The sequence below is a fragment of the Clarias gariepinus genome, chromosome 5 (assembly GCF_024256425.1).
Source record: "Clarias gariepinus isolate MV-2021 ecotype Netherlands chromosome 5, CGAR_prim_01v2, whole genome shotgun sequence".
NCBI lineage: Eukaryota > Metazoa > Chordata > Actinopteri > Siluriformes > Clariidae > Clarias > Clarias gariepinus.
The window spans coordinates 34,924,941-34,938,808 of NC_071104.1; the positions used below are offsets into that span (position 1 = coordinate 34,924,941).

The 13,868-nt window shown below is 36.7% G+C and overlaps 1 protein-coding gene across 1 annotated transcript in view; it reads left to right on the plus strand.

Annotated features, from left to right (window-relative positions):
- The window catches only part of ttn.2 (titin, tandem duplicate 2), a 178,002-nt gene that overhangs the window by 85,863 nt on the left and 78,271 nt on the right, over nt 1–13,868 (plus strand). Inside the window, exons 97-122 of the mRNA XM_053495993.1 lie at nt 178–447; nt 531–806; nt 1,252–1,391; nt 1,488–1,614; nt 1,745–2,011; nt 2,114–2,380; nt 2,509–2,772; nt 3,391–3,530; nt 3,636–3,762; nt 4,275–4,541; nt 4,631–4,897; nt 4,980–5,246; nt 5,351–5,490; nt 7,061–7,187; nt 7,996–8,138; nt 9,419–9,542; nt 10,152–10,418; nt 10,505–10,602; nt 10,786–10,954; nt 11,044–11,310; nt 11,410–11,676; nt 11,765–12,043; nt 12,151–12,559; nt 12,656–12,780; nt 12,877–13,143; nt 13,266–13,535. Coding sequence (XP_053351968.1) covers nt 178–447; nt 531–806; nt 1,252–1,391; nt 1,488–1,614; nt 1,745–2,011; nt 2,114–2,380; nt 2,509–2,772; nt 3,391–3,530; nt 3,636–3,762; nt 4,275–4,541; nt 4,631–4,897; nt 4,980–5,246; nt 5,351–5,490; nt 7,061–7,187; nt 7,996–8,138; nt 9,419–9,542; nt 10,152–10,418; nt 10,505–10,602; nt 10,786–10,954; nt 11,044–11,310; nt 11,410–11,676; nt 11,765–12,043; nt 12,151–12,559; nt 12,656–12,780; nt 12,877–13,143; nt 13,266–13,535 — 5,631 coding nt within the window. The remainder of the gene's footprint in view (nt 1–177; nt 448–530; nt 807–1,251; nt 1,392–1,487; nt 1,615–1,744; nt 2,012–2,113; nt 2,381–2,508; nt 2,773–3,390; nt 3,531–3,635; nt 3,763–4,274; nt 4,542–4,630; nt 4,898–4,979; nt 5,247–5,350; nt 5,491–7,060; nt 7,188–7,995; nt 8,139–9,418; nt 9,543–10,151; nt 10,419–10,504; nt 10,603–10,785; nt 10,955–11,043; nt 11,311–11,409; nt 11,677–11,764; nt 12,044–12,150; nt 12,560–12,655; nt 12,781–12,876; nt 13,144–13,265; nt 13,536–13,868) is intronic.

A 13,868-nucleotide genomic window follows, 5' to 3' on the forward strand; every position in this document is an offset into this window, starting at 1 on the left:
GAGTAGGCGCACAAACAATTTAATTATGAAAGTAAACCATCATGACATGCAAATCCAATCTGTCCAAAAAACACAATTCAAACTTTACACAATTTAAAGACACAGTGAATTCTATTTATAGGGAAAATTATAAAATTAAGAGAAGAGGGATCATATTCTGTATTTCTTTCTTTGTAGAGTTGCCTGTGAGATTTACAAAGAACCTGGAAGAGGACGTTTCTGTTATTAAGGGTCAGCCCATGTACTTGACCTGTGAGTTAAGTAAAGAAAGGGTTGTGATTTGGAAGAAGGATGGAAAGCCAATTTCAGAAATTGCGGGCAAAATTGCAATTAATGTGATTGGACTGCAACATTCTGTAACAATCCAGAATGCAAATGATGATGATGCTGGTATTTACACATGCGAGTGTGAAAATCTTAAAACTCAATCCAATGTTAAAGTGATTGGTAAGTAATATTCTATATCCACAAGTCAGACAGTTCTGTGTTTACCTGTTATTTATTTATTTATTTATTTATTTAATTGGCAGAAATCATCAGAGACTGGTTGGTAAGACCATTAAGGGACCAGCATGTGAAACCAAAGGCCACTGCTACCTTTAAATGCGAGCTAGTCAAAGACACTCCCAACTGGAAGTGGTTCAAGGGAAATGATGAAATTCCAGTGGAACCTACAGATAAAACTGAAGTCAAGAAAGATGGAAAAGATATCACTCTGACTATAAAGAACGCTCAACCAAATGATGCTGATGAGTATGCCATTGAAGTAGAAGGGCGTAGATACCCAGCAAAACTAACACTTGGAGGTTTGTTACAGTGTTATATATGTCTTGTAATATAAACTAGATTTTGTGAAGTAGGGGCGAAATGGTGCATCTATATTCCTGAGCAAAACATATTTCCTGAGGACACGCCTACTAATTATAGTTATATGAATACACCGATCAGCCACAATACCAACACCACCGCAAGGTGAACTGAATAATGTTGATTATGATTTATATACCAGTAAACTGGTGACAGGGTCATGGACAGCTAAAGCTTATCTTTGCCTGTGGGGCCTGTCCGATCGCACAAATAGCTGACAAAAGTCAATGCTAACCACAATAGAAAGGTATCATACCCCCCTATTGAATCACAGCCTGCCACATATGGGGCTTAGCTCTATATTGTTAACCTGCATTATATTTATGTATTTATTTTTTATTATTTTTTATATATATATATTTGTTTGTAATAATAATAATACAGATCGTGAAGCGGAGATACTAAAACCACTTGCCAGTGTGGAAGTGATTGAAAAAGAGGAAGCTAATTTTGATACTGAAATCTCAGAGGAGGATGTGCCTGGAGAATGGAAACTTAAAGGGCAGGTTCTCACGAGATCCCCGGTAAGACATCTGCAAAAGGAAGTTTGATAATTACAGAGTGAACATACATATTATAATATGATATGTAACATTTGTATTTCTTTTTTTTTTTTTAAGACATGTGACATTAGAGCAGAGGGAAAGAAGCGGTTCCTCACTTTGAAAAATGTTCAGCTTGATCAGGCTGGAGAAGTAACATACCAAGCTCTGAACGCCCTCACAAGTGCAATTCTTACAGTCAAAGGTATGTTGATTGACAAACAAGAAATAAATGATTCAAAAATGATTCATTTTCTTTTTTTCATTTCATACCTTTTGTTCATTACATATGTCCATGAGTAACATTTCTGGCCACTCTTTATTTAACTTCTCAGAAATTGAAATGGACTTCATAGTACCACTAAAGGATATTTCAGTGCCTGAAAAGAAACAAGCAAAGTTTGAGTGTACCATCACTAAAGATGTGTCTAAAGTGATATGGTATAGAGGATCTGATATTATAACATCAGACCAGAAATATGATATAATTGATGATGGAAAGAAACACATGCTGGTTATAAACCACTGTGAATTTGATGATGAGGGGGATTACAGTATTGAAGTCTTGAGCAAAAAATCAACAGCTAAACTGACAGTGGAGGGTAAGTCATGGATCACGCTGCTGCATAATGTTTTAGGTGCCATATCAGCCAGACCATGTTTCATTCATGATAGTACGTAACTCAACTTACTTTGTGTTAAAGGTATTAGACTGAAATTTGTCTCACCAATGTCGGATCAAACTGTGAAGGAAGGTAAAACAGCGCGTTTTGAGATTGAGCTCTCTCATGAGAATGTGCCAGTGACTTGGTACAAAAATGAAACAAAACTGCATCCAAGCAGAACAGTGCTTACCCATGTTGATGGAAAGAGACATATATTAGAAATCAAAGAAGTCACACTAGATGATACATCCCAAATAAAAGCAGAGGCTAAAGGAATATCAACTACAGCAAACCTAACAGTACTAGGTAATAAAAATGGTTGGGTGGTGTTCTGATATTATTGATCTTCCGGGCAAATATATCTTGTATTTTTCTAAGTTAGAAGTAGTGATCATTTAAAAAAGCACTTTGCTCATTGATATTTCTGTTTTCAGAGGGAGATGCCTACTTCACAGTTAAACTTCAAGACTACACTGCGGTTGAGAAAGATGAGGTCATTCTTGATTGCGAGCTGAGCAAAAATGTTCCTGTTAAGTGGTTCCATAACGAGATTGAAATTAAGGCTTCAAAAATGGTTTCCATGAAGGTTGAAGGTAACCGAAGAATTCTCCAAATTAAGAAAGTAGAGAACAAAGACAAGGGCCAGTATGTTTGTGACTGTGGAACAGACAAAACAATGGCCACTGTAAACATTGAAGGTAAGTAATACAATATAAAGCAGTGGTTCTATATAAAAGCCTTAACCCTACAGTACCATGCCCCTGCATGCAGTGCTGAGCCCAAGCCCAGTTAGAAAATGTGAGTGTTGTAACAGGAAGGGTATTTGGTTCTTCCAGTGTACTGAACCCTAGGATAAAAAGAACAAAGTTCAAGAAAGAAAAATCTGTTTGTTTGAGGGATTATGATTTAATGCCCCAAATTGAATAAATACATACACTACCACTCAAAAGTTTGGGATCACTTTCTAACTTTATGGTTATTCCTAATAACTCTAAATGAACTTCTCCTTTGCAGCAAATTAGGTTTTGAGGTATGTTTAGGTTTTGCTTTCCTGGGATGGGGCTTCACAAGAGCTAATTTAATCAATAAATAAATCAATAAACAAAAACAAAGAAATGTGCAAGTGATTCCAGAATTTTGCATGGTAGTGTACAGTATATCTATTAGTAGTGATCTCTGAATGAGCTCACCAGTATTAAATCTGGTCATGTTAAGTAATTTAGGATGTAATCACTATTACATAATCATAAATAAAATGTGCATACATTCTGTAAGTATTGGGTTCATTGTATTCTAACACTATTATTATTTTCCAGCACGTGACATTAAGGTTGTTCGTCCTATGTATGGTGTTGAGCTGTATGATGGTGAAACTGCACGTTTTGAAGTGGAACTCTCAGAGGATGATGTCCATGGACAATGGAAATTGAAAGGAGAGGTCCTTTCTCAATCACCGGTATAAACGTTTGCAAAAACTATTAAAAAAATTTTTTTTTTATCTTTTTATTCAACCACATATTTAATTTTTTGTATGTTTTATATATTATGATTATTTTTATAGGATGTTGAAATCATTGAGGATGGAGCCAAGCACACTTTAACTTTGTACAACTGCAAAGTTCCCCAGACAGGCGAAGTTTCATTCCAGGGTGCCAATGCAAAGTGTTCTGCGAATCTGAAAGTGAAAGGTATGCTTTATTTCTTTCAGTGTTTTTTTATGTAATAAAAAAATAATATAAATACATCAGCCACAATACTAACACCACTGTTAAGTAAATTGAATAACATTAATTATACTATAAGTTATATACCAGTAAATAACTGACAGGATCATGGGTATCCAAGGCCTATTTATGTCCATAGAGCCCAAAGGCTAGACTGTCCGGTGCAATCCAACAGAAAAGCCAGTGTAGCACAAATTGCTGAAAAAAGTAATAGAAGTGTAACCGGACATCAAAGCATGTTGATCCAGCCTCCAAATTCCCTAGATCCCAATCTGATTAAGCATGCATGCACCAGACAAACAAATCCAATCCATGGAGGCCCACAGAACCCAAAGGATCAACAGAGTTGCCCTAATGACAGAAAGGAGACCCATACAATATTGGGATGGGTGTTTTCAGTTTTATCATTATGGCTGATCAGTGTATAATCTATGTATATACTGCATATATGATTTTTTATTATTTTTTTTATATAGAGCTTCCAATTACTTTCCTCACACCCTTGAGTGACGTGCAAGTATATGAGAAAGACGAAGCGAGGTTTGAGTGTGAAATATCACGAGAGCCAAAAGTCTTCAGGTGGCTCAAGGGAACCCAGGAGTTGAAGGCAGATGACAAATTTGACATCCTGACAGAAGGAAAACGGCACATTCTTGTTGTCAAATCCGCTGCTTATGATGATGAGGCTAAATACATGTTTGAGGCTGAAGACAAGAGGACATCAGCCAAACTCATTATTCAAGGTCATTATTCTCTTTTACAATTGATCAAATTTAAATTTTGAAATTTTTGCACTGAAAAGGCTGACAAGACTTTGCACATCATTTTTCAGGCATTCGTCTAGAGTTCATTAAGCCTATTAAGGATGTTACTGTAAAGGAGCGTGAGACAGCAGAATTCAGCATTGAGCTTTCACATGAGAAAGTTCAGGTCACCTGGTACAAAAATGATGTGCGTTTGCACCCAAGTAAAGTGGTGCACATGTCTGAACAAGGGAAGATTCACACTCTGTCGTTCAAGGAGGTGTCCATCGATGATACATCTTTGATCAAAGCAGAGGCCCTTGGAAAAAGCTGTGAGGCAATGCTCACCGTACTTGGTAAGTGCAGGCTATATTTCTAGATCATTTTTCTCCAGTGGTGGTAAAACCAAGAAAATCTTATACATTTCCTAATCAACAGAGGGAGAAGCTTATTTCACTACCAAGCTCCAGGACTACACAGCAGTTGAGAAGGATGAGGTTGTGCTGATGTGTGAACTGAGCAAACCCTCTGCTGAAGTGAAATGGTTCAAAGATGGAAAGGAAATTACTCCTTCCAAAAATATCCTCATCCAGGCTGATGGCAAGAAGCGTTTTCTCACAGTTAAGAGGGCTGATAAGGGAAATATTGGTCAATATACTTGTGACTGTCGTACTGACAAAACAACAGCTAAGCTCAATATTGAGGGTATGTGGTTTTAATCTAGTATGTTTATATGGATTTCCGAATAAATAAAAAAAAGAATGGACTGAGCAAAATGCTTGTTTATTTCTTTCATATAACATGTGTAGATCGTGATATAAAGGTTGTCCGGCCACTGTACAGTGTGGAAGTTACAGAGACTGAGACTGCTCGCTTTGAAACAGAGATCTCAGAAGAAGATGTCCACGGCCACTGGAAACTTAAAGGAGAGAGTTTGCACCAGTCACTGGTAAATTCTGATTTTTGTTCATTGTAGTTTTGTAAATTACGTCATTTATTTAAATTAACATTTATTAAATAAAAAAATGTAACCAAAAAGTATTATTTATGATTTCAAAAATATATGAAATATCAATAAACTAATACTTTTTTTTTTTAACAATCTAGATCTAATGTAGCCAGAAAATTATGGCGTTATATTCCTGCCACAATTCTGAGCGCGTGGTTTGACATTTTGAGAGCAGACAAAGCACTCTATACTCAACATTTCTTTTCTGTGCGCGCTCGACTCTGCCTGTACGCTCGCTCAACTTTGACCAGCGTTACAAAACTGTCACTGGTACTACTATCGACCGCTTAACGGAAGCATTGTAAATAAAAGTTTATAAGTAAAGCGACCGAGTTGTCCGATTATAATTTTAGTCAATGTAGTCTAACAATGAGCTATATGGATAATTAGATAAGTAAATAAAAACACACAATGGACAAACGAAACTGGAATATACTAATACTTAATTAAATAAAAATAAATACTATAATATTTGTTTATAATATTTATAATTAAACACAAATTTATTTACATTGCTTCCCCTATATAATTTATTTTCATTTGTATATAATTATATATAATAATATAATTTTAATTTCTTATTATTTTCTTTGATTGTGTAAAGCTGCTTTGAGACAATGACCATTTTAAAAGCACAATATAAATTATAGTATGCTTTATGCGGTCGATATTGCCAGCTGATAGAGAAGGAACAGCCAATCAGAAGTAGTGTGTGGAAGTCTGTGATTGGCTGGTTTTGTGGCAGTTTTGTAACGCTGGACAAAGTTGAGCGAGCGTACAGGCAGAGTCGAGCGCGCACAGAAAATAAATGTTGCACGCGCGTACAGGCAGAGTCGAGCGCGCACAGAAAATAAATGTTGCAGGCGCGTGCAGGCAGAGTCGAGCGCGCACAGAATCGAGAAGTCGTGCGTGCACGGAGAACACGTTGAGCGAGCAGGGGAGGAACTGCACGCGCAGAATCGAGCTGTTGAGCGCGCAGTGGAGACATTGCACGCGCATAGAGCGCTTTGTCTGCTCTCAAAATGTCAAACCGCGCGCTCAGAATTGTGGCAGGAATATAACGCCATAGAAAATGCCAAACCTTTCATTGCTCTAGTTAGGCACTTTAGGATGTGGTGCTATACAAATAAACATATATATTGTCTATGTACCTTCCTTTCTCTAGACTTAACACCTTGAAATCATCTTTTATTATATATCTCTATTATTCTCCTTCTTTTAATAAAGCATTTATTTAAAGTCATCTTTTTAGCTTCCTTTACTATCACAGTACATGGTTGTCATTCTGCAGTCAAAGGCTTATAATATATAACATTCAACATATTTAACAATTAAATAATTAATAATTAATTATAATCATTAAATTAAATCATTAATGAATAAAATTGTATAAAATGTTATTATTAATGATTTTTTTTATTACAATTAAAATTTCATCCACTGCATTATAAGATGGTACACTTTGCACATCATTGTAAATTTCTACACTTTTTTTTTCATTATTCATTAGGACTGTGAGATTAAGGAGGAAGGCCCCAAACACATGCTGATTCTCTATAATGTACTCAAGGATATGGCTGGTGGTGTGGACTTCAGTGCTGCCAATGCTAAATCTAGTGCTCATCTCAGAGTTAAAGGTGAGAATGATGAAGAGGTGTACAATATAAACCCGGGGGATACTTCCACTAAGATAAATGTGTTCCAGACATAGGATACTTTACCAGAATGCTCATTATGATATACTATCAAGTTACAAATAAGGGAAAAGTGTAAATTATGTACACAAGTAAATGAAATTATTTATTGTGGTTGTGATCATACTACTGTACGTTCTCAGATTATAAAATGTCCATACTATTAGCTAAAAGCCAAATGTTTAATTTCACTCAAGGCTTTATTGGCAAATTTTAATTGTGGGCTTATGGATATAAAACAGAGGAAAGTCATAAAAATTGTGTTTTGAAAGCACTTCCCTATAAAACAAGTTGATGTATTAACATAGGATAACATACCGTATAACTTGGCATACTTCTTTTCCTGGAAAATTCCAAGACGTTGATTGACAGTAACAGACTGGTCATTGCTTTTGACGAAGCTGGACAGGTGGCCAATCAGATAGCATGGCTATTTTAAAAGTCACATACCATATGTAGAACAGGACCATCAGTGATTGGCTGGGATTCAACAGATCCACCTTCGGACTCCCCTTCCTGCTTTTTTGTTGTTGGTCATAAACATCTTAAGGACACCCAATATGCTAATGAGGTAGCTTCCTCACATACAAGGCCCACTCCAATCTAATCTCTACTTGTTCTGGAGGCTCTCAGGCTCTAGAGCAGTGTCCTGTTTTCAGTCGGGAAGCGCAATGTGGATTTGTGGTTGAAGGATTATTGGTGTCTCTTGGGACCTGGAGCTGACTAACTATGTCTTCTCCTCAATCCATAGCACGAGTGATAGGCCTCATTCGGCCTCTCAGGGATGTTACAGTTACGGCTGGGGAGACTGCAACCTTTGACTGTGAACTGTCTTATGAGGGCATATCTGTGGAGTGGTTCCTTGGGGGTACAAAACTGGAACCAAGCGACAGAGTAAGTCCAAGATCTAAATCTAAATCAAATTATATGCCATACTTGTATCAATAATACCTAACTGTTAGATAAATAAAAATTTTATCTTAAGCACCCATCAGATTAATTGTGATACATTATGCTGCTTGTGAACATGGTGGAATGTTGATATAACTTCACACACACCCACAAACCCACATAAAAACACAACTTTACACCCACACACACACACACACACACACACACACACACACACACACACACACTTTCTCTAACCCAGATGGGTTTTTTTTAAAGCGTATTTAGAATTTTTGTTTCAGCAACAATATTTACACTTATACAATATAATACAGTATTATGCTACCTACATGCTTTCTGCATATAAGGTCCTGTGCAGTTTAAGCTGCACTTGTCTACTTGATCTGGGTTTTGAGATAACGCTTGGGGCAATTCTGCCCTGCAAGCGTTCTTCTGGTTATTTTTAACTGTGACAAGGCTCTATGTTAAGCGGCAGGTGGCAAGAGGCCTAATTTAACAGTCAGAAATTAAAGTAAAATAAAAAGCAATACCAATAGTACAGTAAGACATAGTTTTGTTATGGTACAGTATGTTTTGTGAAAACTCTTTAGACATAGCATGTGGTTTGTGCATTTTTTTGACTAAGATAACCTTATTTGATTATTGATTTTATATAATTTCATTATAATTATTCTGTTATTTTAGTGGGTTGTTATAATCTAGTATATGCAAAAATCAGCCTATTTTGTGATCCTGGTGCATGTATTTTTGGTGGCATGAGCAGTAATTATACGAACTGTATTGATTATGTTCTGTTAATGTAATTTCTTTATATCTTTCAAATTATTTCCTTTTTTTATTCTGTAAAGATGCTACTGTATGCGACAAAATCATTGTTAAAAGCGCAAAAGCTCTATATAATGTACATAAAATTCAATTGTATTAATCTATTTGATTTAAAAAAGTTGAATATTTGTCATTGTGTTTACTGGCATGTTTAAAAAGCAGTTTGAATAGTTACCTGGTCAAATTTATTAATTACTCTTTAATTTGTTGTAATGTTATGCTAAATGTTAATACAGGTGTTGTACTACTTAATATAGGATTACACCAGCTCTTGGAGTACATTGCTCTTTAGCCTCTTAGGCTAGCATAATAAGCGGAGTTGTGAAACTGAGACCAGTTCCCGCTTCTCAGCTGCTGATGTCTATTGCAGGGTGTGCAGTAAATAGGCCTGTGGGAGGGCAGTGGGAGACCTAAATGAATTTGTTTTACTTGCACAGGTGGTGACCCGAGCTGAAGGTAGAACCCATACGCTAACCCTAAGAGATGTCAAACTCACTGAAGCAGGAGAGGTAAAACTCACTGCAAAAGATTTCCAAATCCAGGCCAACCTTATTGTAAAAGGTAGGTTCCATTTTTACATATTTTGAATTGCATGCTCTATAATGACCTGCAGAAACAGTTCTATTCTGTATTGCTGTGTAATATAACTGCATACAGTATATATAGTAAATGTAAAACACAGTGTCACCAGTTTGTGAGCAAACAAAACAGTTTTACAGAGTATTAAAAGTGTAAATAATTTGCTCAGGCAACATTACAATACTAGTACATTTACATTTAGGCATTTGGCAGATGCCATTATCCAGAATTGCTTACATTTTTATCTCATTATACATCTAAGCAGTTGAGGGTAAAAGGGCTTTGCTCAAGGGCCCAACAGGGACAACTTGGTGGTTGTGGGATTTGAACCTGGGATCTTTCAAACCGTAGTCCAATGCCTTAACCAAATTTTAATAAAATTTTAATTTTAATAAAATTTGAATTTGGAATTTAACCACTGAGCTACTAGTATTATTTTTATTTTGATATTATGATCATATTTCCAAGGTCTTGGTAAATGATTAAAATGATGCTCATGATCTTAGGGTGACTTTGAATGTGCTTAGATGATGGGTTTTAGAAATACATTTGTACTTGCATCTAATGCACACCGCGTGATCCGTTCTACAGAGCCTCCAGTTGAGTTTACCAAGCCGCTTGAAGATCAGACTGTTGAGGAAGAAGCTACTGCCATACTAGAGTGTGAAGTCTCCAAAGAAAATGCAGAGGTCAGGTGGTTAAGAGATGGACAAGAAATTCGTAAAACAAAGAAGTATGAGATGGTTGCTGATGGCTGCAAGAGAAAGCTTATTATCCATGACTGCACACTTGATGACTCAAAAACTTATACCTGTGATGCCAAGGACTTTAAGACATCTGCTTTTCTAAATGTTGAACGTAAGTAAATTAGAGTAAGTGTTTAAAATTTAAACTTAACCTCTGAATAATATTGCTGACAGTTAATATGATGTTATTTGCTTTAGCTCCACATGTTGAGTTCACAAAACCACTCCATGATGTTGAAGTAATGGAGAAAGAGACTGCCAAGTTCGAGTGTGAAGTTTCCAGGGAAAATGCCAAGGTACTTTGTTTTTTTACTTTTTCGTCCTTAAGGACTGATTTGCCTGATCTATATATCTTATTAAATATTTATATTCAATTTAAAATGCATTTGCCTGTAAATGTTTCAAATTAGGACTATGATTTTAAGAAATATTATTTATTTGGAGCATGCATTTGATTTTATTTTTACCTCTTTTAAAAGGTTCGCTGGTTCAAAGATGGCAATGAAATCAGGAAAGGCAAGAAATATGATATAATCTCCAAAGGTGTTCAACGCATTCTCATAATTAGCAAGGCGGTGTTTGATGATGAAGCTGAATATGAATGTGATGCAAGGACCTCCAAAACCTCTGGCATGCTAACTGTTATTGGTCAGTTTTTGTTCATCTTCACTATGCTGTATATTAGTAACAACTAAAATCCAAAAACAGTTTTGTAACCTTAGTGTCTCTCATTGCAGAGGAGGAAGCAAGGTTCACAAAGAACCTGGCTAATGTTGAAGGCACTGAAACCGACAATATTAAACTGATCTGTGAGGTCTCCAAGTCCAGCGCAGACGTTACATGGTATAAAGGTGATCAGGAATTGCCAGAGGGTGGTAGATACGAACATGTTGCAGATGGCAGAAAGAGAATACTTATCATCCAGGCCCTTCATATGGGTGATGCGGGAGAATACCACTGCAAATTGCCCAGCTCACAAACTACAGGAAACCTCAGAATCAATGGTAATGGTTTTAGTACCTATATATTCTCTATGTTCTTTCACTATTTTATTGTGTGTAAGAAGCAATTGACCTAAATCGACTACATTTTCTTTGCTTTAGAACTTGCTGCTGAGTTCATCTCCAGACCTCAAAGCCAGGAGGTGGTTGAAGGTGAAAAAGCTGAGTTTGTGTGCTCTGTGTCCAAAGACTCTTATGAACTCAAGTGGCTCAGGGGTGACAAAGAACTTCAAACAGATGACAAGTATGAAATCATTTCTGATGGCAAAAGACGAGTCCTTGTAGTGAGGAATTGTGAGCTCAGTGATGAGGGTCCTTTTGTAGCTCTCATTGGTGCAACAAGAGCTTCCGCCGATTTGATCGTCCTTGGTGCGGATTCTGTATTCAGTACACATTAATTTAATTCTGCAAAACTGTATAAAATCATGACTTACTCTTGTTTTTCAATTCACTGCAGAAAAACTCAGAATTATCACACCCCTTAAGGACACCAAGGCAAGTGAAGGACAAGAGATTGTTCTTAACTGTGAGGTAAACTCAGAGGAAGCCAAGGCCAAATGGATGAAGAATGATGAAACTATATTTGACAGCAGCAAATTTATCATGACCCAGAAATACAATGTGTACTCTCTGAGAATTAAGGATGCTGAAATGTCAGATGCAGCTACTTACACAGTAACATTGACCAATCAACGCAATGAATGTGTCAAGAGTTCTGCAAAGATTACTGTACAGGGTTAGTTCCATACGTTTATTGTTGTCTCTCAATGACATTTATTCATAAAAGAGTAATATGAAAATATTATATACATATTATGTAATTACTAATATTTCTGTTCACAGCGGAGGATCTGAAAATCATTGTTCCTCTGGAGGACGTTGAAACACAAGAAAAGAAGACCATCAGCTTCTCATGCAAAGTAAACAAACTAAATGTAACTCTGAAGTGGATGAAGGCTGGACAGGAGATTACTCTCAGCAAGCGCATTGTGTATCGCGTTGACAGAGACAAGCATACCTTGACCATTAAAGACTGTAGTCTGGCAGATGAAGGGGAATACTTTGTCACTGCTGGTGCTGACAAGTCAACTGCTGAGCTGATTATCAGTGAAGCACCTACAGACTTTATCACCCAGCTTCAAGACCAGACGATTACTGAATTTGAAGACGCTGAATTTACCTGCGAACTCTCAAAAGAAAAGGCTGAAATTAAATGGTACAGAGATGGCAGAGAGATCAGAGAGGGACCACGGTAATGAACTTCCTCTTCTGGTGTTAGCATTGTATGGGATATATTTTTCACTGAGGAAAAAGTTAATAACTTTTACTGATTCCTTTTTCTTCTCAGATATCAGTTTGAGCGTGATGGAAAAACCTGCACGCTACGTATTAAGGAATGCAGACCTGATGATGAATGTGAATATGCCTGTGGTGTAGATGAGAAAAAATCACGGGCTCGTCTATTTGTTGAAGGTGCCTTAAAAGTTGCCACCTGAATGTATTTTATAAAATTTATCAACCATTAATGAAATATATGATTAATCCTTTCCCACTATTGCTTTCATCTAGAAACACCGGTGGAGATTGTCAGACCACCCATGGATATATTTGAGCCCCCTGGCTCTGATGTTGTGTACGAGGTTGAGCTTAACAAAGACAAAGTTGAAGTCAAATGGCTAAGGAACAATATGTCTATTGTCCAGGGTGACAAGTACCAAATGATGAGTGAAGGCAAGATTCACAGACTTCAAGTATGTGAGATTCGACCTCGTGACCAAGGAGAGTACAGAATTATTGCTAAAGACAAAGATGCAAAAGCCAAGCTTGAGCTTGCGGGTAATTTTCCATTACATTTCAATACAATTATGGACTGATAAATTCATATAAATTAAATAAATTGTGTATAATGTATTTCAACAAAATCTCTAAAGTTTCGATCTAATTAACTCCTGTTGCAGCTGTGCCAAAGATTAAGACACTGGATCAGGACCTGGTGACAGACGCTGGAAAACCACTTATCATGTCAGTTCCCTACAATGCATACCCACATGCTGAAGCTGAATGGTTCTTTGACAATGTCAGCCTGCCGAAAGAAAATCTTCATACCATGCCGGACAAAGCAGAGTACCGTTTGAAGGACCCGAAGAAGTCAGATGAGGGCCGTTACAAGATCATTATCAAGAACAAGCATGGACAGGGGGAGGCTTTCATCAATCTGAAAGTTATTGGTGAGTTTGTATTTTTATTTGATATCTTTCAGCTTTCTCATGGGATAAAGAATTGCCTTAGCAATAAGAAATTTGTAAATGTCAAATTGAAATGAAAATGAAGAGAAAATCAAAAAACAAACAAAAAAAACAATTTACAGTAGAAGACAGCCTCTCCCAGCCATTTCCCATGCAGTTCCCAGCCAGATGCCAGCTGAATGGCCCTCCCTCTCCTATTCTCAGGAAGGCATGTCTAGATTTAAAAGTAAACACGCCCATTTATATGGGGCTTTGGTTTTCAGAATGCATTGACCCATAAATCATTGTGTGACATATTAGTGACAGTTTTGAAGT